The sequence below is a fragment of the Schistocerca nitens genome, chromosome 3, assembly GCF_023898315.1.
Source record: "Schistocerca nitens isolate TAMUIC-IGC-003100 chromosome 3, iqSchNite1.1, whole genome shotgun sequence".
NCBI classification, from domain to species: Eukaryota; Metazoa; Arthropoda; class Insecta; order Orthoptera; family Acrididae; genus Schistocerca; species Schistocerca nitens.
The window spans coordinates 36627653-36652404 of NC_064616.1; the positions used below are offsets into that span (position 1 = coordinate 36627653).

At 37.9% G+C, this 24752-nt stretch overlaps 1 protein-coding gene across 1 annotated transcript in view; it reads right to left on the reverse strand.

Annotated features, from left to right (window-relative positions):
* Window positions 1-237: 237 nt before the first annotated feature.
* Window positions 238-24752, reverse strand: part of LOC126247983 (2-oxoisovalerate dehydrogenase subunit alpha, mitochondrial) — a 173831-nt gene continuing 149316 nt past the window's right edge. The window contains exons 7-9 of the mRNA XM_049948554.1: window positions 19826-19997; window positions 12513-12607; window positions 238-793 (exon numbers count right to left, since the gene is read on the reverse strand). Coding sequence (XP_049804511.1) covers window positions 712-793; window positions 12513-12607; window positions 19826-19997 — 349 coding nt within the window. The 3' untranslated portion in view covers window positions 238-711. The remainder of the gene's footprint in view (window positions 794-12512; window positions 12608-19825; window positions 19998-24752) is intronic.

The following is a 24752-nucleotide window of genomic DNA, read 5'->3' on the forward strand; positions in this document are numbered from 1 at the left end:
ACACAAAATGAATAATCGTGTGTGTGTGTGTGTGTGTGTGTGTGTGTGTGTGTGTGTGTGTGTGTGTGTTACATTTACCATCTGCATCCTAGATTTATTACATACATAGCAGTCCCTGGTTAATTATTATTGAGATAGCCCATATATTATATGTACATAAACAACAATTTCAAACTAATTTCAATTCGTTTTTGTTGGAGTAGCTTTGAATATGGTAAGATGTTCAAAACACAAATCTTATAGAAAAATAAAAACTTTTATTTATAAATTGTACAAATTTTTTTCTTTGTATAACCATGTACATACAAAAATATGCAGAAGAACCCTGAGACTATACAAACTGATTTATTACAATTTAAAGCATTCTAAAAACATTTCTTCAGTAAAAATTAACATTTTAATGTCAAAATGTCAAGGAATGTAGTAATATAAAATGGTGATCCTTTAACGCACTGGACATTGGATGATATTTTACGTCACCACAAAGCAGCATAAATGCTGCTAATGTCAATAGTATTTAGTTTCACAGTAATTTAATATTTTTTTGTAAACATCATATTTTGGTCATATCGTTCCTATGCTTATGAATAATGCTTTATTTTTATTACCAGAAGTAAAAACACTATTTGGTTTCTGCAGCCTTTCTATTTTAGTCCAGTCATTTGAGAACAAAATTCTCAGTCACTAATTTCAGTTATTCCCCACAACTATTTAACTTAATATTTTAAACTGGTCTACAGGATATTCAGATTTATACTTCTTCAAATGCTCTTCCATCATTTTCATCTGTTTCCTGAAATAAATAATCAGTTATGTATAAAGAATAGATTTGTACATTACACCCAAAATATAATAATTTTGCGTAGTTGTAAACTGAGTAATATCTACATATTTAAAAAAATCAAACAATTCAAACAACACAACACGTAAAAACTTTAAATTTTGTGTAAATCTTTATGTTAATCTAAATTCCGTCTTTGTGGTTTCATTACTACTGAGAACATTCAGGTTTCAGTTGTGCTAATTAATCTCTTCACAACTGTGTCACAAACCAATGGCGGTCACTGATTATGCTTTTCTTATTTCAGCTACTTAAATCAATAAAACATTTGTCATATCAAACCTACATATTCTGCAGGTATGTGACCCATGTGTCCTGTCACAGAACAATGTCTTGTGTGAGGAGAGAACCAAACAAATTATTTAAACAACAATGCTTCCTTTACAGTAAAAAAATGAATGTACTGCCTAAGCTACAGCTGTCCTATTCAAAACTTAATGTTTTTCAAACATTATTTCATTTAACTATCCTACTTTAACAAGACAAGATAAAACTGAAGTTGAAAATATATACAGAATTTTCCACAGTAGGTCATTACTGAAGGAGCATTTGGGGCAAAACGCTTCATTTAAATCTAGAAATATAAAAGTAAATCATCTTGTGGTATGATCTTTACCTCCTGTTCACAAATTCTGAAAGCATTCAAATGCCAATCCAGTATGAGAATCATCTGTCATTTTCTTTTCATTGTTGTAGTGTGTCCGTAGCAAAAACCTGACAAAAGGGATTAGCAGAGTGTCAGGAAAGTGTCAGCTTCTGTAGTAAATCCTTTCCATCAAATTCATTAGGCACAGACCACTTGCTTAGCTGGAGAGCAATGAGGGGAATGAAATGACTGTGGCCTGTTCAAGAAACAATCGCTCAATTAACCTGAAGCAAATAAGGCAAACCATGGAAAAACCAAACAGGACAGATCAAGAGGAATTTGGATTTCATTTTTGAATAGTAGAAGTCCAACATTTCAACCAATGTATCACTTCATGTGGCCTGTCTAATGGGGGAGAGATGATGATGTAGATGAGCAATGAAACACTGAAGTTCACAAAGTACACCCTTTCGTGTAACTTGTAAAATTACATGATTGTACTCACACCATAGATAAATTGAAGCTTCATGGGATTGTTGGTATAGCCAACCAATGGACGATGACATACCCAACCAAGGAATGTAAAAAGTTGTACTTACAAGGAGAGGTTCTCAGTGGTGGGATCAACTTTTTGAAATCATCTGTATAGTGAGGTAGGTTAAGGTCTCAGGGATCACACCCTGCAGCCATTCACCTTGGTGGGTCCTCATTTCTGAGTAATCAAAAAAAAAATTTTTTTTTTAATTTTGCATGATGTTCTACAGCTAAAGAAAATTTATATGTAGCAAACTGGTTGCCCCCCCCCCCCTCCACCCAATGCAACAGATTGTCAGTTCAAAATGCATTGAGTGCTTTCTAAATTTTTATTTTTAGAACTTTATTGAAATGATTTTGGTCATTATTTTTATTTAGTTAATTTGGTTAAATGTAATTATTTTATTTCTATAGCTCTGTCACACCAATTTTAATTACCGTATTAACTTTTTCAATTGCTCTCATTTTTATTCCTAACTTTTTTTCCTCTTGCACTCTTTGTTCATGTAATTCTAACTATTTTTATGTATTAATGTCAACTTAATTTCTATTTTATCACCCTATATTTTTGTCCATTCATTTCTTTGCATTCCTCACTTTGCTTGAATTTGGTTTTGTTTATAATCCCTTCTTTCATTTAAATCTTCATCTGCATTACTTTATTCATAGTGCAATAAAAATTTATGTTTTTAATGTTTGTTTGATGATTACCATCCACAAAAATTACATATTGTAAGGAAAAATATATTTTTGACACCACTGCAGAGTCAATATAAATAGATTATTTTGTCTTTGTTTTTTGAATAATAAATCAGCAGTTTCAAATGTTTAAATATTACGATAGGTAAATACAAAAGAATTAAATTCACATGAACAAAGATTCGAAGTGGAAAAGGAATGATAGGGACAAAAAATGAGAGCAACTAAAAAAGCTAACATGGTTATTAAAACGAAGTGACAAAGGAACAGAAGTACAAAATTACATCTGATTCAATTTAATGAATAAGAATAATGACCAAAATCAGTATGATAAAGATTTAAAAACAAACCTGATGAACTTCAAACTGATAATCTTTTGCATGGGAAGCCAGAAACTTAACCATTATGCTGTGCGGCCAATCTGATAAATATAACCTTTTCACAGCTGTGGAACATCACACAAAATTTTCTAATTTTTTTTCCAATTACTCACAAATGAGGGGACCGCCAAGATGAATGGCTTCAGGGTGTGATATATAGGACCTTAACCTACATCACCGTATAGGACATTTTAAAAAGTCGGTACCACTGCTGAGGACCTGTCCTTGTTAGTAATTCAACCAATCTAGTCCAAGAACATTATTCTGCCTCAGGAGAAGTCATGTATAGGGTTCCATCTAATATACAACAAGCAGAATTATTTCTTTTAGCAGATGACACTAAACTTCTAATCAATCCAGTCCATGGATGCATATGGACATAGAAGAAATGGTAAACAATTTTCTTAAAAGTATCATTGACTAGTTTTCTGTGAATGGTCTCACCTTCAATTTTAAAAGTATGCATCATACTCAGTTTTGTACAGTTAGGTGTGCTAAACCAATGACAAGTGTAACACATGACTAGGAAATAATAAACGGGGTGGACACTAAAATTCTTAGGTGTCCATATTGATGAGAATTTAAACTGGAAAAAGCACATTTTGGAACTCCTAACATAACTTAGTTCATCCACATTTGCACTTAGAATCATTGCAAATCTTGAGGAGGAACAAATCAGTAAGTTGACATATTTTGCATATTTACATTCAGTAATGTGATATGGAACAATGCTTTTGGGAAACTCATCTTTAAGAAAGAAAGTCTTCATTGCTCAAAAACGTGCTGTAAGAATGTGGTTCACAACCATGATCATGTTATAGATATCTGTTTAAGAAGTTGGGCATTCTGACTACTTCACTGTATATTTATTCCCTCAAGAAGTTTGTTGTAAATAATCCACTGCAGTTCAAAGAGAACAATGATGTACATAACTATAATATCAGAAGGAAAAACGATATTCATTACTCTACACTAAGGTGCACAAAAAGGGGTGCACAATGCTGGAACAAAATTTTTGGGTAATTTACCTGGGGATATAAACTGTCTGACAGATAGCAAAATGAAATTTGGAAACAAACTAAAAAAGTTTCTCTTTGACAACTTTTCCTATTCCTAGAAGAATTTCTATTACAATAATGGGTAAAAGGTGATGGGTAGGAATTACTAATCAACGCACCTCTCCCCCCCCCCCCCCTCTCTCTCTCTCTCTCTCTATCTCTCTCTTTGTGTGTGTGTGTGTGTGTGTGTGTGTGTGTGTGTGTGTGTGTGTGTGATGGCTCTGTCTGCCGTAGTCGTCACAACTATACATTTGCTCGACCACGGCAGACAGAGCCATCATACCAACGTCATCTTAGACGCCGTTGCAATCTGTTCCACCGCGCGACCGTGGCACGGGGCGCGGACGGGGGAGTCAGCGCGGCGCGGGCAGAGGGTATTTAAATCGGCCGCCGCCGCGACCAAACACAGTTCCCCCTGAGCAGCCATAGTGTATGGATCTCCGTGCCGGCACGTTCACAGGAGCTCAGTCCGTCAGTTCACCTGATGATGGCGACATGTATGATCGCCGAAATATTGTGCCCGTTTGACACTGTAGACCGGCAGTACACCCGTGGATATTTTGATTAACCACTTAGTGTTTAGATCATGAACTCTGGAACTAATCTCATAGATAAAGAAGCAAATGAAATTTAGTGAGTTCACTGTTTTAAACACATCCTTACCACAACAGAAGGTACAAAAGTTTTCAGTTTCATTTCCTTTATTTCTTTTTTCTCAAAATAGTATTAGTCCTTACCATTTGCAGACTGCATGAATGTCTGAATAACAGAGGCATGCCTGCAGCAATGGTCATGTTAATTCTTTCCAATGGGAAAAACTTAAATAATTTCTTAAGGTTCTTGACATCTACATTTTAGAAAAGTGGGGAAGATCTCTGTTCACCCGAAAGTGTGCATAAAATTTGGAACAAAATAGAGCTATGCACATCCAGGTTGCTCTGAACTCTTAAAAGTATTTAGTCTTTTCAAGATACTGTTGTCTTTAGTGCTTTCTTTACTTATTCCCAATGCTTGCCATACCTGAAGTATTTCCCTCATATTACAGTACGAGACAATGCCAGTGGTAGGGAAATTTGTTTTGTAACCCTTCAGTAACAAGTCTTTTTTCTTTAACAAAAAACTCTTCTTCTTACACTATATTGCTGGGTAAGATGCTGCCATCTCCACAAGACCACCACCAATTTAATATCATCTGAGAGGTATCAGACTTCCACACAGTTTTTCTAACCCATTGCTTATATAGAAACTACATGGTCTCTCTCTCTCTCTCTCTCTCTCTCTCTCTCTCTCTCTCTCTCTCTCTCTCCCCCCCCCCCTCCCCCTCTCTCGTATAAGAAACATTTATATTATTCTGGATTTAAAGTTGTTAAACAGAGAATCAGACAAGATATATGAATACACAAAAAATATAAAGTAAAACATTTGATACATTCTAAATACATTTATCGAATGAAACCATTTCTGATACATCATAAAATTCTTGTGTGTATTGCTGGAGGTATTTTTTTAATAAATGTATATACGACTGATGACGCATGATAATTTTGCATCTGTGAAATAGCTAATACAGTGTATGGTCACCATGAATTGCCAAGATTGCTTTGCAACTGTGTTGTAATTGATTTTGTTGAATTCAGGAAAATTTACAACAGACAATTTAGCAGCCTACAATAACATTAATCTCCAGCACTGAAACATTTGTTGAAGGTAATGATCTATCTGCAACCTGCCTTCAAAATGAAACCCAGCTACTTTCAAAATGGTTAAAGTCAAGGAAGTATCCTAATCACAGAATTTGAACAAGCCATTTTACTCTTCGAAATACATCCAGTTAACTGAATTCTATACGGAATAGTGCTGTCATTCACAAAAACCTTCATCAGCACATGGTAATACTTTGAAGCCACTAAAGAATCATTTATAATGACACAGATGTCTTTACATATACCACAGTTGATTTCATCCACATCATCAGCCCAGCATTATGCACAAATGTGGAGTTGTTTCCTTGGCTATGCTCTCTCCAAATATAGACAAACTGGTTGTCAAATCTGTCACTCAACTCTGACTGACCAGGAAATAAAACATTTCTCATCCAGAATGTTCCTCAGCCCACCTTTTTTGGACACCGGATCTGATACTGGTATTGTTAACTCTCATAGTTGACCTCTGGGCAGACAGGCTACCATCAACAGAAAATGAATGCTGACCGCTTGGATTGTTATGCAACATCTTATTGCTGTTTGTAAGGTCCACTACATATTGTGAGCCCATATTTTTGTGTCCTCTGTGGAAGAGTTAATCATCATCTCTACCGACAATTACATATACAACATTTCCAAGCTCTCCTTTTATTAACCGAGTCCACATTAGTGAAATTTTACATTGGCACACTCAGGTGGCCAATTCCATCCTACCAACTGAGCGCTAATCCACAAATTCTGGTAAATTACACGGTTGTGACCACCTTTAACAACTCACGTTAACAATGCCACACTTTTCAGTTCTGAACTTTTTGCGACACAACATTCTTCATAGAATGTAACATAGTATCAATTTTGAACTTGTGCTCTGTTAATGGCACGGATCTAATCAAAAGTGCTACATGTTGGTCCTTCTACTGAGCAACATTTGTAGTGCTAAGTGTACTACCAGCATTGCCAAGAGCTTTATTTTTCAGCTCAGAAACAGCCATACATGTTTGGACATGATCTTGTGGAAACAGAACTACAAGATACTATATCTATTCTGAATCAGTACTAGTCTGGCCCCAAAAGGAAAAATTATCTTCACCTGCCAAATTTATAGGCATATGTCTGTGACATCAGTCTGCTGTAGAATTTTGGCACATTTTTTACACTAGTGTATTATGAAATTTCTGGACACTGAAAATCTCCTCTATAGGAACCAACAAGGGTCCCAAAATCAATGATTATGTGAAATCCAACTCATTCTTTCTGTCCACAGCACCCAGAAGCAATAGATACATGCACCCAGGTACATGCCGTGTTCCTCGACTTCCAGAAGACATTCAATACAGTCTCACACTGCCATCTAATGAAAAAATATGAGCGTACAGAATATCAGACCAACTGTGTGATTGGATTGACAAAGTGTCTTGCAAACAGAACACAGCACATCATCCTGAATGGAGAGTCTTCTGATGTACAGTGAAGACCCTTTATTAAAATTCCAGAACAATCACTACAAGCAGTTACATCTATAAAATATCTAGGAGTATGTGTACAGAGTGATCTGAAGTAGAATGACCACATGAAATTAACTGCATACAAAAGATGTATGCTGCAAAACACTTGTTGGACCAGTTCCTGCATACTGCTTATCAGTATGTGATCTGTACCAGATAGGACTGATAGAGAAGATATAAATAAAAGCAGCACATCTCATTACACGTTCATTTAGTAAGTGTGAAAGTGTCGTGGAGATGCTCAGCCAACTGCAGTGGTAGACATTGCAAGAGATGTGTTCTGCACCATGTGTAAATTCATAGAAGACTTAACCAGTATACTGCTTCCTCCTATGTATATCTCGCAAAAAGACTGTCATCATAAAATAAGACAGATTTGAGCCCACACAGAGGCTTGTCAACAATCGTCCTTCCTGCGAACCATGCGTGCCTGGAACAGGAAGAGGGGGAAGTGGCAGTGGTACACAAAGTACTTTGTGCCACACACACCCTAAGGTGTGCTTTCGGAATATAGATGTAGATATTCTATAGCTTTGCTCTGCTAGGAAATTTTTCAGTCAGTATAGTTGTCATACTCAACTAAAAAATGCTCAGTATATAAATATTCATTTGTGTGTGTGTGTGTGTGTGTGTGTGTGTGTGTAAAACATTTGCTGTGATTGATAATGTTTAATATCTTACAAACCACAATCTCACTTAAATAGATGGTACATGAATATATCAAATAAGGTAGATTCAAGCAGTTGTGTCAGTTATTCTTCGCTTGGTCACTCGCAACAGATTTTTTTAAAACAACGATATATGTGCCTACACATTATACGAAACTGTAGGTCCAGAGTTTGACATCAAAGTGCCCTAAACTATTTTATTTGCACCAAAAAGTGTTGGCACCATTTTCACACGATAGAAAGGTTACGATGTATTAGAAGCCCTGGAGGTTGCAGGTTCAATCCTGGTTAGTAGTGGGGATTATTTCTTATCCCAGTCCCTCCAGGATGGTTCTAGAGCCACTCAGCATGCTGTCCAATGAGTACTGGGGATCTTTCCTGGAAGTAAAATGGAGCTGGGACAATTGGGTCACCCCCATCAGTGTTGCAACAATGGAAAACTGTACTCTGCCGACAGCCAGGTCAGTGACCGTGTCACAGACTTTACCTTTTTATATACACTGCCTGACAAAGAAAGTCAAGCACCCAGAAGGCATGATCAGATGTCAATGTAACTTCATACAAGGACACACCATTAGCGAGCATCTAAATGATTAACACCATTAGTGAGTATGTAAATGATTAGAGTAGCAACACACTGTGACAGGTAGATCGGCCAGCAGAGTGCATCAGTGTTGTTCATATTTGGTGCTGTTACCAGGTCTGGTATGGTACAGAAGGGCAATGAACAATTTCAGATGTTGAGTTATCACTATGGCGGACAAAGAGGTGCCATATACTCATTTTAGACAACGTTATAATCACCCAACAGTTTGAAACAGGCCTCATTTGGGGTCTCCGTTTGGCTGTCTAATCGAACTGTGCAATATCCAAATCTGTTGGGCTTTCAGAGGCAACAATGATCCGACGGACTGCAGACGTACTCACTGATGAGGTTCTGATGGACCCACCTGCCCACCACATGGGTGGATCACCATATAGTGAGCCAAGCATATTGTCGCCCCTTCACACCTACACTTGTCATCTCACAATAAGTCTGCCCACACCATTGGTCAGAGACTCTCAGCAGCCAGACTAGGGAATTACCATCCCACGCAAAGTTTATCCTTAACAACACAACACAAATGGTTGCATTTGAAGTTATGCTGTCACTGGGAAGCACAGACTGCAGATGAATGGTATCGCATTGTGCTCAGTGACAAATCACTGTTCTGCACCACCCTGGCTTGTATCTTGAGTGATTCCCACGTCTTTAGTACTTTGTTTTGTTTCAATGATCCACTATGTCTCGTTTTTGTTATCTCTGAGATCTGTCGTACAAAACCTCTTCTTGTTCGTCCCATGGATACCTCCATAAAATTTCGTCCTATTTTCTGTAAAGGTATCTTATCATTTCTGTCTGCAGATCTCTCTCTAGAGACTCCTTATCCAAATTCCTTCGTAAAAGAAACTGGTCCGAATATTTTCCAGAGAATTTTTATTTCCTGCTTTTCGACCTTCCTTAATTTTGTCTGACCACAAATGACCATTGTCTGTGCAGTGTAGAGTGCTTGCAGTAGAACTGCTGTGTTCTAATGCCTTAGGTTTGCATTGACAGAGACAGATGTTATATTGTACGTACACACACACACACACACACACACACACACACACAAACACACACACACACACACACGAAGTTCAGCAACCAATAAATAAATAAAAGTAATCTCTATTGAGCAGCTTACAAATATACAGGGTGTGTGACTACTATACAAATGAAAGAGGTGAGTAGAGGACAATGAAGTAAGCAAATAATTCTAATAAAAATATGCCTGGGAACCAATGGCTTTGCTGATATGACATATGCACAACTGCAGTCATGGCAATGCTACAACACTCTTAATGTCTAATGCAATGTTTATATCCCAGCTTATGGTGGAAGGGTGTATATGTGGTGAACGCATGATGGTGTACCGGCACACTTTTATGTGGCTGTTCAGGAATATGTAGCATTTATCTTCGAGACGAAGTGTATTGGTCAGGGCTCACCAATACTGTGGTCTCCCAGGACCCCCAACTTGAACTTGCTGGATTTTGTTTTTAGTGGGGGGTATTTAAAACCTTTGTGTACTCCAGCTCTGTTTATATGTCAGTGAACTTTGAGAACACATTGTGGATGGTCACCAACAGATCTGAAACACACCTGTAGTTTCTGAATGAGCACAGGAACCACTAAGGTGCAGTGCTGAAGCCTCCCTTCACATGAATGGTAGCCATGTGGAACACTTGTAATGCATTTTTCCTCAAGTGCCTATATGCAGTTTGGATCCTTGGGGACTCTGTTATAATGTGTTTATGCACTCAGACTCAATACACTGACTCAGGGAAAGTGTTGGTTTCCGGACCTAAGTTTATTAGGTTTATTTGCTTGTTTAATTCTTCTCTACCCACCCGTTTCTTTTGTACTTAGAATATTCAAACGTCTTTTGTGTGTGTGTGTGTGTGTGTGTGTGTGTGTGTGTGTGATTTATTGCCTGGTTAGTATCAGGTGCATGCCCATCTCTGGTGGCATCTGCATTACAGAACACAGAATAGCTTTCAAAATATATTTATCTCTAGTATATAGTGTTTCATATTGCTATAAATGACTGGTACTTTTTCATATAATTTGATTTTCCCTGTTTATTGGTTTCTTGGCACATACTAAAGACATTTGCCATTAGCAGTCAAACAATTATCTAACAGTTTTAATCAGCATATTAATGTAGGATGTTATTTACTTGTCAATGGCAACGTGCTTGACATCAAAAGATATTAAGCTGTTTACTTCATTGAGTATATAATTTCATTTCTAACTTGAATTATGTTAACAGAATTTCTAATCAAAGGAACATATTTCAGCACTAAAGGTTTAAAAGAACATTGGTTTATTTTCAATGATTTATTTTTGGTTTTTATGTCAGCCTGTTCATTCAAAATAATGTAGATATGTATCATGAAATATGTGAAAATTTCTATTTCTTCCAAAATATTCAGTAGGCTACCTTTTTCAGTAGTGTGTAGGATTGACATGCATTGTATTATGTGACTGGCTGTTTGTTTTTGTTCTTCCAGGCATGCACTAAATAAAGCTAGGTTTATGCCAGTGAGATTAAGATGTTCTCTGAATCTTGTTTTGAAATTTTTTCCTGTCTGTGCTATGTATATTTTCTCACAGCTATCGCATTTTAACTTACAAACACCTGCACAGGTAAATTTACAAATTTGTGGTTGTAACAGGTGGTGTGTTCTGTAATTATTCTCAAGTTGGTTTTTTCAAATACAAGTTTGATTTTGCGTCAAAAACTCCATTTTTAAAACATGAATTCCAGCATATCACGTAAGCATGACAACCTTACCATTATAAAGTACGTTTCATAGTAGTACTCTCTCTCTCTCTCTCTCTCTCTCTCTCTCTCTGTGTGTGTGTGTGTGTGTGTGTGTGTGTGTGTGTGTGTGTGTGTGCGTTTCTATTTCTTCCAAAATATTCAGTAGGCTACCTTTTTCAGTAGTGTGTAGGATTGACATGCATTGTATTATGTGACTGGCTGTTTGCGTCAAAAACTCCATTTTTAAAACATGAATTCCAGCATATCATGCAAGCATGACAACCTTACCATTATAAAGTACGTTTCAAAGTAGTACTCTCTCTCTCTCTCTCTCTCTCTCTCTCTCTCTCTCTCTCTGTGTGTGTGTGTGTGTGTGTGTGTGTGTGTGTGTGTGTGTGTGTTTTATTTTTTTTACTGGTGTTTCAATCGATGGTTAACATGTTTATCTGCTGAGATATTGAAGAAACTATTATATCTGTCCAGTGGAAATATCTAATTTTTTAATGGCATTTGCCAGAGCAAGTACACAAAAGAACAGCGCAATTGCACCTGCAGTTATTTATTGCAGATATTTATTTCACATCTGTGAAATTACTTGTTTATTAAAAAAATTGTGAGTACAGACATGCCATTGTCTTACCACCTTCTATCAGCTACAAATTTATTTTGCGGTAAGTCCCAAAAAGAAATGTTAAATTACCAGTGTTCTTCATCTCGTTCATTTATGTTCTCTGTTTCATTTCGGCAACATTCTGTGTCAATTGCAACTGATGAAATATAAAGGGCAAATTAAGAAAAATCAAACAAAGATGAAAAATTAATACTACAATAAATTTAACGGATTCTAAAGGATAATCCAGAGTGCCGTGGTGTAAGGTACTGAAAATTTGAGAGCAACACAATTATTCTCAGATCTAAGGTGAAGAAAAGAAGAAACAAGCCAGGAAGAAGTCAACAGATAAAAAAGTATGAGATATAATGAAATGAAGAACACATACATGTCTCATGCTAGAATGAAGAGAAAGATAAAAATAATGGCAAAAATACAATGACAATAAAACTCTAAGGACACAGTCAAATAAAAAAAGTATTTAAATATTTCATAATCTGTACAGCTCCTTGCTGCTAACAGCATGTACAGCTGCTAAGAAATTTAGTAGTTTATAATCGCAAAAATCAAAAACTTACGTCAGATGTTCAGGCATTTCACTGTAAACATCACTGAACATTTCTTTCCAGTTGGGCTTTGGTAATTTTTCTGCTCTTGCAAAGGCTGACAAAACCTATAAACAAAAATAATTATAACATGAGTAATAAACATTATTAATTTGCTCGATTGTATCTGCTTGCCATTTCTGCATCTCACTTGTAAAAGTATAACTGAAGATGGGATGATTCTGCTAAGATGGGAAGTCTGAGTACTGGCCATTAAAATTGCTACACCACGAACATGACGTGCTACAGATGCGAAATTTAACCGACAGGAAGAAGATGCTGTGATATACAGGAAGAAGATGCTGTGATATGCAAATGATTAGCTCTTCAGAGCGTTCACACAAGGTTGGCGCTGGTGGCGACACCTACAACGTGCTGACATGAGGAAAGTTTCCAACCAATTTCTCATACACAAACAGCAGTTGACCAGTGTTGTCTGGTGAAACATTGTTGTGATGCCTCGTGTAAGGAGGAGAAATGCGTACCATCACGTTTCTGACTTTGATAAAGGTCGGATTGTAGCCTATCGCGATTGCGGTTTATTGTATCGCGACATTGCTGCTCGCGTTGGTTGAGATCCAATGACTGTCAGCAGAACATGGAATAAGTGGGTTCAGGAGGGTAATACGGAAAGCCGTGCTGGATCCCAATGGCCTCGTATCACTAGCAGTCGAGATGACAGACATCTTATCTGCATGGCTGTAACGGATCGTGCAGCAACGTCTCGATCCCTAAGTCAACAGATGGGGACGCTTGCAAGACAACAACTATCTGCACAAACAGTTCGACGACATTTGCAGCAGCACGGACTATCAGCTCAGAGACCATGGCTGCGGTTACCCTTGACGCTGCATCACAGACAGAAGCGCCTGCGATGGTGTACTCAACGATGAACCTGGGTGCACGAATGGCAAAACGTCGTTTTTTCGGATGAATCCAGGTTCTGTTTACAGCGTCACGATGGCCGCATCCATGTTTGGCGACATCGCAGTGAACGCACATTGGAAGCGTGTATTCGTCATCGCCATACTGGCGTGTCACCCAGCGTGATGGTATGGGGCGTCATTGGTTACACATCTCAGTCACCTCTTGCTCGCATTGACGGCACTTTGAAAAGTGGACGTTACATTTCAGATGTGTTACGGCCCGTGGCTCTACCCTTCATTCAATCCCTGCAAAACCCTAGATTTCAGCAGGATAATGCATGACCGCATGTTGCAGGTCCTGTACGGGCCTTTCTGGATACAGAAAATTTTCGACTGCTGCCATGCCAGCACATTCTCCAGATCTCTCACCAATTGAAAACGTCTGGTCAATGGTGGCCGAGTAACTGGCTCGTCACAATATGTCAGTCACTAATCTTGATGAACTGTGGTACCGTGTTGCAGCTGCATGGGCAGCTGTACCTGTACACGTCATCCAAGCTCTATTTGACTCAAGCCCAGGTGTATCAAGGCCGTTATTACGGCCAGAGGTGGAGGTGGTTGTTCTGGGTACCGATTTCTCAGGATCTATGCACCCAAATTGCGTGAAAATGTAATGATGTGTCAGTTCTAGTATAATATATCTGTCCAATGAATACCCGTTTATCATTTGCATTTCTTCTTGGTGTAGCAATTTAATGGCCAGTAGTGTAAATCAGTAGTTTCAGAATACAAAGTATTTAACTTCATCTTATAGGTCTAAATGACACTGACAATACTAATGAAAACTATTTCAAGAGCATGGAGGCACAAGATCATTCAATTAACTTTAGTAATGTGAAATTTACAACTTTCCCACCATATAGATTGTTCCACAAAATTTTGGGTGAACTGCAGGGTGTCAATAATTTGCTGCCACAGTATTTTCCTAGAAAATGGATATTCATCTCAGCAGATACACAGAGCACTATAAACATACAAATGGCCCAACAAGGAACAGTATGAGCCTTCACTAACGCAGCCTACCTGCTCATGTATTGGAAGTGTTTCCACAAAAATGGTCAAACTACTAAAAAATCATAAGGTTAAAGTAGTTATTCATCCTCCACCAAAGATCTCAGGGCTTTTGGGATTAGTCAAAGATGACTTACTGGTGCACAAGGCATGGGTTTTATAAGATTCTATGTGAATATGGCAAATCATAAATAGGGCAAAAATGTGCACAGTTCAGGAGCGCATCATGGAACATCAACAGCATACTCATCTCCTCCAAGACAGGAAATCTGCTATCACACAATACTCTTATTCTATGGGTCATCTGATGAAATACAACGAAACAAAAACTGTGACCTATATTTCAAACTTTTGGGACTCTTATCAACGAATCAATGGAAAAATTGTTGTCTAAGATCCTTATCAATCAGGATGGTGGCTCCAGTTAGATAATGCACAAAATCTCATTACAGAACAGCTTCAAGCACTGCATAACCAGCATCATTCTGCGAATTTACCGTGTGAAGACCAGCAATCTAATATCACGGAGGGTGTTCACAGCATCTCACAGAGTTGCAGCACACATGCATGGGCTTTAGCTACACATGCACAGTGACGACTGTGTACTCCACACATGCACTGGCATGGTTTGAACAGGGGCCTCAGTGTATTCTCACCAGTATACCCCTGAAGATGGCCAGAAGCCTCTGCTCCCAAATATCACAGCACCAAATTATTAGCATCCAGTAGTTCATGTGAAATGTCATGGAACAACTTTAACAACATTTCATTCAATGACAGAAACATAATTTTAAAATCAAAGAGTGAAAGTCTATGTCGCACATCCCCTGGATGGCAACAAACTCCCTTTAGAAATTTAATGATAGAAGGAGAAGGAATGTTACAAACCTTAAGTCAGTGCTCAGTAGAACATCCTAACAGTAGTAAACATGGAAAACTTCTCTGGTGTTCTGTAAAATATTATTTATTTGGAATCAGATTTCTCCTTCTTAGGCCACTGTCAGGTTATGAGTTGACACACGATGATGGCCTAAGAAGCTGAAAGCCAGTTCGATACTGAATAAATGACATTTTGCAGAACATCAGGAAAATAGTTTCTGTTTAATACTGAATATTGCAAAGTTAATGTTTTTTGCCCACTGTAAGGATTATGTCTGCAGTTTACTAGACTGGTTATCAATGCCACCATTAATCTAAACTAATATTACTAAAATGTCAATCTAATTTAAGTTCTGTTGTATAGGTTCACTGTTTCAAAAATTATATCAACTTCTCTAGATCAAGGTTTAGTTAAACTGGAGCATATGACTGCTATTGTATTCAGTCTGCTGAAAATCTTTTTATTTACATTACATAAATTAACACTAGGCCAAAAAGCCATAGCCATGGCAACAGCGTACATATCACAGTGTGACCGAAGAAACAAGTAAAAAGACATGCTGGATCTCAAACCATGAACTGTTTCATCAAAGGCTGGAAAAAACAGGAAGGAAGATTAGGGTTTAACAGCCCTAGATCTAAGAGGGGAAGGAGGGGGGAGGGGGTGGGGGATGGCAAACCAGGGTATATGCCCCATGCAGCAATTTGAGAGGGTGCCAAATTCGTACATTTGAAGAAAAAAAAAAAACTTGTTTCACAAAGCACTTAGCATCCAGCACACATTGTTCTATTGACTATTCATCTGATTTTGACCTGTATACCATTTGGTTTTTGAACACGTCGTAAGTTGATTTCTAAACTTATTCTAAGTTTATTTTTGAATAAGTGCATAGGGTAAGTGATGTCTCTGCCAGGGGAATCCCCATCACATCTAGAGAAAAAATCTTCCTGCAGACAAAAGGGGTTGTGACCACACGAGCTGAGCCTAATGGTACCCAAGAAAATGAAATTTTGACAAAGCTTTTGCCAGAATGCGAAACTACTAAATAGGCTAAAATAAAAAGTGCGAGTTAGATAATATAAAAGACATATTATACATATACACATATGACAATGATTTTGTATGTAAAACCAATTCGTCAGTGTTAAGATGTATTTATTTATATTTTCAGGTAGTAAAGAGCAAATGATAAGCACACCAAGAACACAGCTTTCTGGAGCTCAAAACAGAAAAAGAGCTAAAGAGAAAATTGAAGTAGTAAATAAATTGGGTTCTAAGATGATAAGATGGCATCATGAAGCAGGTGCATCATTAAGCTCCACTGATACTTCCAATACGTCCTGTGATTTCAGGTATTTCAGATAATTCTTGTAATCTGGAAATCAAGATAATTCGATTGATCAGTCGAAGCTTCAAGGCTCAGAGGATGGCAAACAGTCTTCATTGTCAGTATTATCTCGGCAGGAAGATGATGCTGAGGGACCCAGGTACATGGCCAGACCACAAAAAAATTACAGATCAACAAAGGTCATTCTTCAGCAAACAAGCTGTGTTACTACATGATAAAACATCAAAATAAGAGAGTTCAGGTCCACTGCATGCAACCATAGGCATCTGGCACATCACGTGCAACTCAGAACAACACATCATGTGTGGCTCAGAACAAGGGCAAATAAGGAAAATATTAAAAGATCCAGTCTTGTTTATTCAAAAACAAAAAATGCTATTTACTGTGCTGTATGCAAGCTGTACGCCATCACTTCTACATCAGCCTTGATTACGAGGGTCTCATTAATTGGAGAAAGATTTCAGAAAGATGATCTGCATCACAAAAACATAAAAAATGTTTTATCAAATGGAAAACCAACGTGCAGCAAATGAAATCATGTCAAGGCTTCGATTGTGACGCTGAGCAATTAATTGACTCTGTGAGGAAAAAATGGTGACATATTCAATGTGTAGTAATGGACATTGCCATGTATCTTGCCACAAAGTGTCTTTCTTTTCGAAGTTCTAAAAAAACACTGAGTGAGTTTACTGAAAATTTTCCTCAACCTAGTCAAGGAATTTTTTCTAAGTTGATAAATCTGCTTGCCAAATGCGATCATACTCTCAAGTACCTGTTAGGTCATGTAAAAAAAGGACGGGTATCCTATTTGTCAAAGACAATAAAAAACAGAGTAATTGATATAATGATAAAGTTCAAAATACCATTTTCAATGGGATCAAGGAGACCAATTACTTCATCATGTTCAACAGCACTTCAGATGTGCATCACACAGAACAAATGAGCCAGGTGGTTTTTCATAGAAAAATAACAGAAACTGGATGTGAAATAAAAGAAAGTTTTATTAATTTTATAGGTGACAGAAAGACTGGAGAATATATCACACAGTGAATTCTTGAAAAACTAGAAGCTGATGGTTTGGATGTGCAAAAATGTTGTGGGAAATCTTATAACAAGAGATCTAATAGGGCAAGCATATATAAGGAAATCCAGTCCAGAGTTATGGAAATGAACGAGCTGACAGGGTTTGTACCATGTCTAGTACACACTTTAAATCTTGTAGGTATGCATTCAATGTTATCGTGTCCAGAAACAGTTAGCCTGTTTGGGCTTGTACAAAAACTGTTTCTTTCTTTGTTCTGTCCACCATGTGATAGTAAATACTGCAAAAGTGTATGAAACCCAACTTAAAAGAAAGTACTTTAAATTTATCCTAAACTTAGCAATTTGGGCTAACGTTCTTCGAGAGATTAATTGAGTGAATATCAAAATATAGAAAGAGGACATTATCATTTTGTGTTCTGTGGTGCTAATGCAAGATCTTGTTAAGACCTTGCAAGAAATGAGAGAAAAACCAATAGAACAATGGATCAAAAAAGTTGGAAATTGAGCCAATCCTCAAAAGCAAATAAAGGCAAGATGACGAAATCTGCAAGATCAAACCAAAGACACTAAACCCAAATGAAGTATTCTCCACAGATATACAAGTAATATATGACAAAATTTGAACATACATTGAAACAAGGGTATAGTGTGCAAAGATACTACATGAAAATTTTTCCTTTCTCAGTGGCCACGCATTTTTACATATGTCAACAGGATTTGCAGAAAAATGGAGTTGATCTGACATGAAAATATTCAAAAGATATGAATGCAGTTGATTTTTGCCAGGAATTCACCGTATTGAAAAAGCAAGTAACCAAAATTAATGACAAATCAAGTGCATTCCACCTGTTACATCATCTGTGCATGTATGACTTGCAAGAAGCATTTTCGAATGTTAGTATAGCTTTAACGATCTACTGCACATTACCGATAGTATCTGTATGATGAGAGCAAAGCTTCAACAAACTGAAAATAATTAAAAGCTATCTGTGTTCAACAATGAGTCAGGAATGTCTATCTGGCCTTGCAATCCTAGGCACTGAAAATAAAACTCCCTATGAGACAAACTTTGATCAGCAATAGATTCTTTCACAGAAAGGAAAGCAAGCCATGTAAAGCTGTAGCAAGATTAGAGGGGGGACAATGCTGGAATCTAAGGACTGAAGAAATGTGACTTGTCTTGCTTGTCTGTTTTCTTTACTGATTGTATGTTAATTATATTTAATATTATGTTACACAAAAGAGAAAGTTATGAGCTAATTGGTAATAGAGAGTGCAGATTTACTGAATGGATCTTATTTTCCAAGTCACAAAAACATCCCATCAAGTATATAACTGTAAGTTTTTTAAAACAAATTATTTCTAACACTCAAAAGAGAGCAGGCACCACTATCAAGTTTTTGCCCCATTCGGAAAAACCATAGATTCGGGGCTAGGGTTTACGGCCCCATTGACGACAAGGTCATCAGAGATAGAGGACAGGCTCCGACTGCTTCAAGAATGGGGAAGGAAATTGGCAATGACCTTTTGAAGGAACCATCCCAGCATTTGCCTGGAAAATTTTAGGGAAAACATGAAAAACCTAAATCTAGATGGCCGGATGTGGATTTGAAATTTGAACCATTGTCCTCTTGAATTCAAGTCGTGTGTGTGTGTGTGTGTGTGTGTGTTGGGGTAAGAGCCTCTTTTGTGCTTTTGTTGTGAAAAACCATAGAAAGGAAGAATGGGACAAGGAAATACATGTCTGCCTCTTGGAAAGCATGAAGTGGGCACTCAGATTAATCTGACCTCAAGGGTGGACTTTCTTATGTCTTCACACCATTACATACTGTGGAGATCACTCAATTTTAACCCATGAAACAGGCATACAAGCTAGTAATTGGTAACTGCACAATGGCTGCACTCTTCCCCTTGCTAAAAAAATTCTAGTGAAGAAAATTTCTTTTATCACAAGGATTCCATACAGTTTTCTCTGGTTCACATGTAAAGAGTTTTTCTACTATATTTGAGGTGCATCAAGACTCCAAAACAACAAACATCAATAAAAACCATTGGAAAATAATGTTACTAAATATACCTCCTTCTTAATATCAGCTGTCAATTTGTTTTCCTCTTCAACACTCCAGATTCCTTTTGATACCATATAATTATGAAGCCGAGAAATTGGATAATCTGTTTCATTCCATTTCTGTGCCTCTTCAACTGAGCGATATGCACTGCTGTCATCAGATGTGCTATGGTGCCCAACTCTATAATAATAAAAGAAAAACTGTCATTAATTAAATGAAGGAAGAGAATAAAAAGAAAGTACACACAATTCATAATGCATCAAAGTGTTTTCTCGTGAAAACCTGTACTTCTGAGGCTTCAGTGGCTGCATGTTTCAGTTATGTACATGTTAGCTCTGATAAAGAACTTTTTCTGAGAGATAATCAAGCTTCTGTTCATGTTCCTGTCCAATGTTCAATGCCTCTTCTGTTTAGTGAGTAGCAATCTACCCTTACACATTATATTCCAGACTTGATTTTTCATCGATACAAAATATATGTAAAAATGACAAAGGCAATTAACAGTGCTGAAGAAAGATCTCTCAGACAGCTGCAAAAGTATCTAGATGAAAACTACATGCAAAACAGCAAAAGTAAAAACAATATAAATACAGCTGTGGAGAAATTGCTGAGAGAGAGCAAGAGAAATTGATTAACAAAGTGAACAGACAAGACTGGCAGTAATGATTCATCATACTTCATTCGATAGTGACTGGAAATACTAGAACACAAGTCATATTGAAGATTTGAGCAAGATGTATTCTTAAGCGCTAGTAGCTAACCAAGCCAACAAATTACACCAGATATGAAGAATAAGATAGTAAACTGTAGCCAGAGAATAAGATTCGCATCTCTGACAACACTAACAATTTATGGAAAAAAGAAAATAAAGGAAGTTAAGAGAAGGAATAAAATATATACTCCAGCAGTGCAAATATTTTTAAAATATGAGCTCTCAACATTTGATGAAAAGTAGTGCTGTGAACATCAAATAGTTTCTTCAGTAAGTTACATGTAGCAAGATGGCATCTAGATAATAATTCAGTGACACAGTGCTCTTTAGAAAGTGCAGGATAACTGACAGATCATGCTGGAAGCAGAAAAAAATCATTGTAAAAGTGGTTCAGTATGTTACATGTAACTTTTGGGTGCATGAGACGCATACACACCATGTCCAAAATATTGTTGGTTTTCAGAGATCATGATGCTTTGACTGTCTACATGAAGATAAGTCTTTCATGATTACATCTTTTGAATTCACTGCAGATGTTTACTTGTTGAAAACTGTCATGGATGTTTTAAAATCCTAGTTATCACTGCTGAAAACAAGGAAATAACAATCCAAAATGACATTGAACATGTATTAGCACAAACACTTTAGCTGTTACAAAACAAATGCACAGGATCAAATGAACAAATCACAAAGGCCTGCAAAGAGACAAAATTACATTTCCTATAAACAAAGCTGTAGTGGCTGTTCAAACAGAACCAACTGAAAACTCTAAATTAAAGGATAAAAACCAATGGTCGAAGATAATATACAATTAAAGCAAAAATAAGCTGTGTTAAATACTGACTTGTCAGTTTGCAGCTTTGTAGTTTGTGTAGAACTGGATCCAGACTGTGACCCTCTATCATTGACCTAAGTTATGGTAGTGAAGAAGTGTGTATGTGCTAGTTGGATACATTAATTGGTGCAGTAAGATAGGTTGATGTGTAAATATGACAGAACGGCAGAAAGGAGTTATTGTGTTTGGATGTGCCCATGGCAATACCATTAATGAAGTTATCCAATTTGTTGGTGTATCAGTGTGGACTCTCCAAGGAATGGTGCAACATTCACAGCCATGTACCATGGAATAAGAATAGTGGTTGTGAAAAGATTATAACCAACAGCAAGATGAGTATCACACCTTTCCACTGACAACCAGTTTCAGGCCCAACAGGAAGTGATTCTGGCAGTGAACACAGGCCATCTAAACCATTTCTCAAGTGGACATCATGAATGGAACTGCATGCAATGGACGTCGGGAGGTGGGTACCATACAGAAAGGCAGTTGCTCACAATGGCACATAAAGCTGCACTTTTCAATGGGCTGAACACCACATACACTGGACAGTATCTGACTAGAAGCATCTAATGTGATCCAATGAGTCACTATCTTGCCTCTTTTCAAATGATGTGAAGCATGGAGCATACCACTGGCCCAATTAGGTCTTTAACCAGCAGTGTGTGTTCGAGCCAGGAGTGGTTCTGTGATTATCAGGGCATTTTTCCATACCATGACGTGGGCACACTCATTTACATTACGGCGAATGAACCAGGATATTTATTTCAAAATTCTCAGTGACGAAGTGTTGCTATTTCTCCTACATTTTCATAATTTTGATAAGGCTATGAGCACTCCTGTCTTCCAAGATTACGATAGTTGTATTTACAGGGCTGCACGCCTAGGTTTCTGGCTTGACAAACATTCAGGCACCAAATTGCACCTCAACTGACCTGCCAAATCATCCAACCTTATTGCCACAGAAAATGTGTCTAACTATTTCGAACAATGGGTGACACATACCAAACAATGTCTGTGCAATTTGGCAGCTCTATGGCAGGCTCTTCTAATGTTGCCTCACTGGGCACGGGCAGCTGCAAGCGGGGAGGAGCAGGCAGTGTAGGCAACCTGCCAAACAGCCTGACTGCACTCATTCTGTGCATGCGCCACCTGCTTGGCCACCCCTGGCTGCCTCAGCTCAGCCAGTGGACTACAATCATGTAGGCTCTGAGACTTCCTGCACATCAGTTGTTTGCTCAGCCTGTTCCACAGAAACTTCTATCTATACATGGCATACATGAAGAAACTTCTGGCCTCTCTTCCTCATCTAATTTAGGCCATTATCGATGTTAGAGGTGGTGGTACACGATATCAGCATGTTGCCTAGCGGGGGAAACTAAGTTATTGTCCAGTGTGCTTAGGTGTGACAGCAGTGTAATTAATAATGAAAAAGGCAAAACTCTTAGTATGGGTGGCACCATGTTAAAAGACATCAAAGTGTTAAAAAGTTGACATTATTAAATTAATAAACACAACTACTGAGAAACAGGCACCCTCTTGTCCACCATCTACTCTCAAAATAATTATGACAAAGAAGCAATAGGATGGCACATTGTTATGCTGAAAATGTGTGTTGCCAGCAGAGTCCCACAGGTGAACAATCAGATGCACATGATCAAACAGTAGGTTCCTGTTTAGTCCACAAGTGAGAGATGATGACAGACACGACAGACATACCAGGGGCCCCATTTCATTACGTAGTGTAAACCTCCTCAGCATTACAGAACCTCTAGTATATGCATGACTGGTGCCCTATTGGCAAGTGGGATCCACCTCAAGTGATCATCAATGTAGAAGCAACAGATAAATTTACTATCAAATGCTCAGAGAAACCAAGGATGCATATTACCTATGGCACTGTTCGTCATAGTGCTTGACCCATTACTTAGCAAAATCTCCTCATCCTGCATGGGTTTGAGTGTGAGAAACTCGTGCACAGTTTGTAAAGCTAACACAGATGACCTAGGGATATTTATTATAGATGTCCAAGACATGGACAAGCTGAACAAAGATTTAAATCTATACAAAAGAGCATTGGCTGACATGAAAACTGTGCTCATACCCATACGGATGAACACAAGACAATTTCAGCAGCCCTGGTACATAATAAAAGAGAAACGAACTCCGCAGAGCAATTGTCTGAGCCAATATTCCACAAATGGCAGCTTATAACTTGCAAACAATACTAAAATCTTGCTTTATAGTCCAAATTCTAAACCTGTGCAAAGAACTGGGTAGAGCTATAATACACTGGTCTGCAGGGTACTGTGGCACAGAGACATATTTAAGGTTGCGGACACTATACATACTCTGAAACCAGAAGGATACTGCCTCAGCATAATCGACTCTGTGCCAATGTGCACAGCTCTGCTGATGCACACAATATCCAAAATCACAGAAAACAACCTGGCCAATCCGACAGCAGTCTTCTTCAACAAATACAGGCCAGAATCAGAATGAGCACCAATGGACCACACAATTCCATTTACACTCAGCTTTGTGTGACAGTAGTACATGCAGAAGAGGTACACAATAGGAAGCATTCTCAAGTGCTGAGAGAAGACCGCAAAATATACGATGCATTCAGAGGCAAGCCATGCAAGAACACCACTGAGTCAAAATTTCTGTAATACCGATGGAACATTGTATGGCAAAATGTTTGACCACTTTTCTTATCACAAGAAGTCCATAGCATATGGTACAAGATTGTTAACAGGACAATATCAACCAATGAATAACTAGCAGGCATACGCCTAATCAGAACAGATGCCCAAGAAACGTGCAGTGAACCACTCTGGAGCACAGGATTGTATGCTGAATGGCCACAGACACAAAGAAAACTAATAAACTACTTTGTTTGATAAATTGAACCATGCTGAACCATTTCACCAAATCAACAATCACAGAGCCAGACTAAGCCATTTCCTGCCTGCAGGAGATCCACCACATGGTTAGTTGACCACACAACACACTCCTCTATCACCAGTGACACAATGACAAATTGCAATTTCTAACTTATCTAAGGGGACCAACAAGAGAAAACAAAGAAAATACGAAAATATGAAGAATCTTTTAATCACTGCTTTAGACTGTCTCTCTCTCTCTCTCTCTCTCTCTCTCTCTCTCTCTCTCTCTCTCTCTCTCTCTGTGTGTGTGTGTGTGTGTGTGTGTGTGTGTGTGTGTGTGTGTGTGTGTGTGTGTGTCAGCAACCAGGCCAGTCAAGATGAAGCAAGAACCAGATGAAAGAGGTATCCCTACTATGTGCTGTTAGTCCCGTCCAGTAACAGCCAGCCACAATGAACTGTAATGAGTGTCAACTCATTTTCAGTTTACAGTGATGAATTCA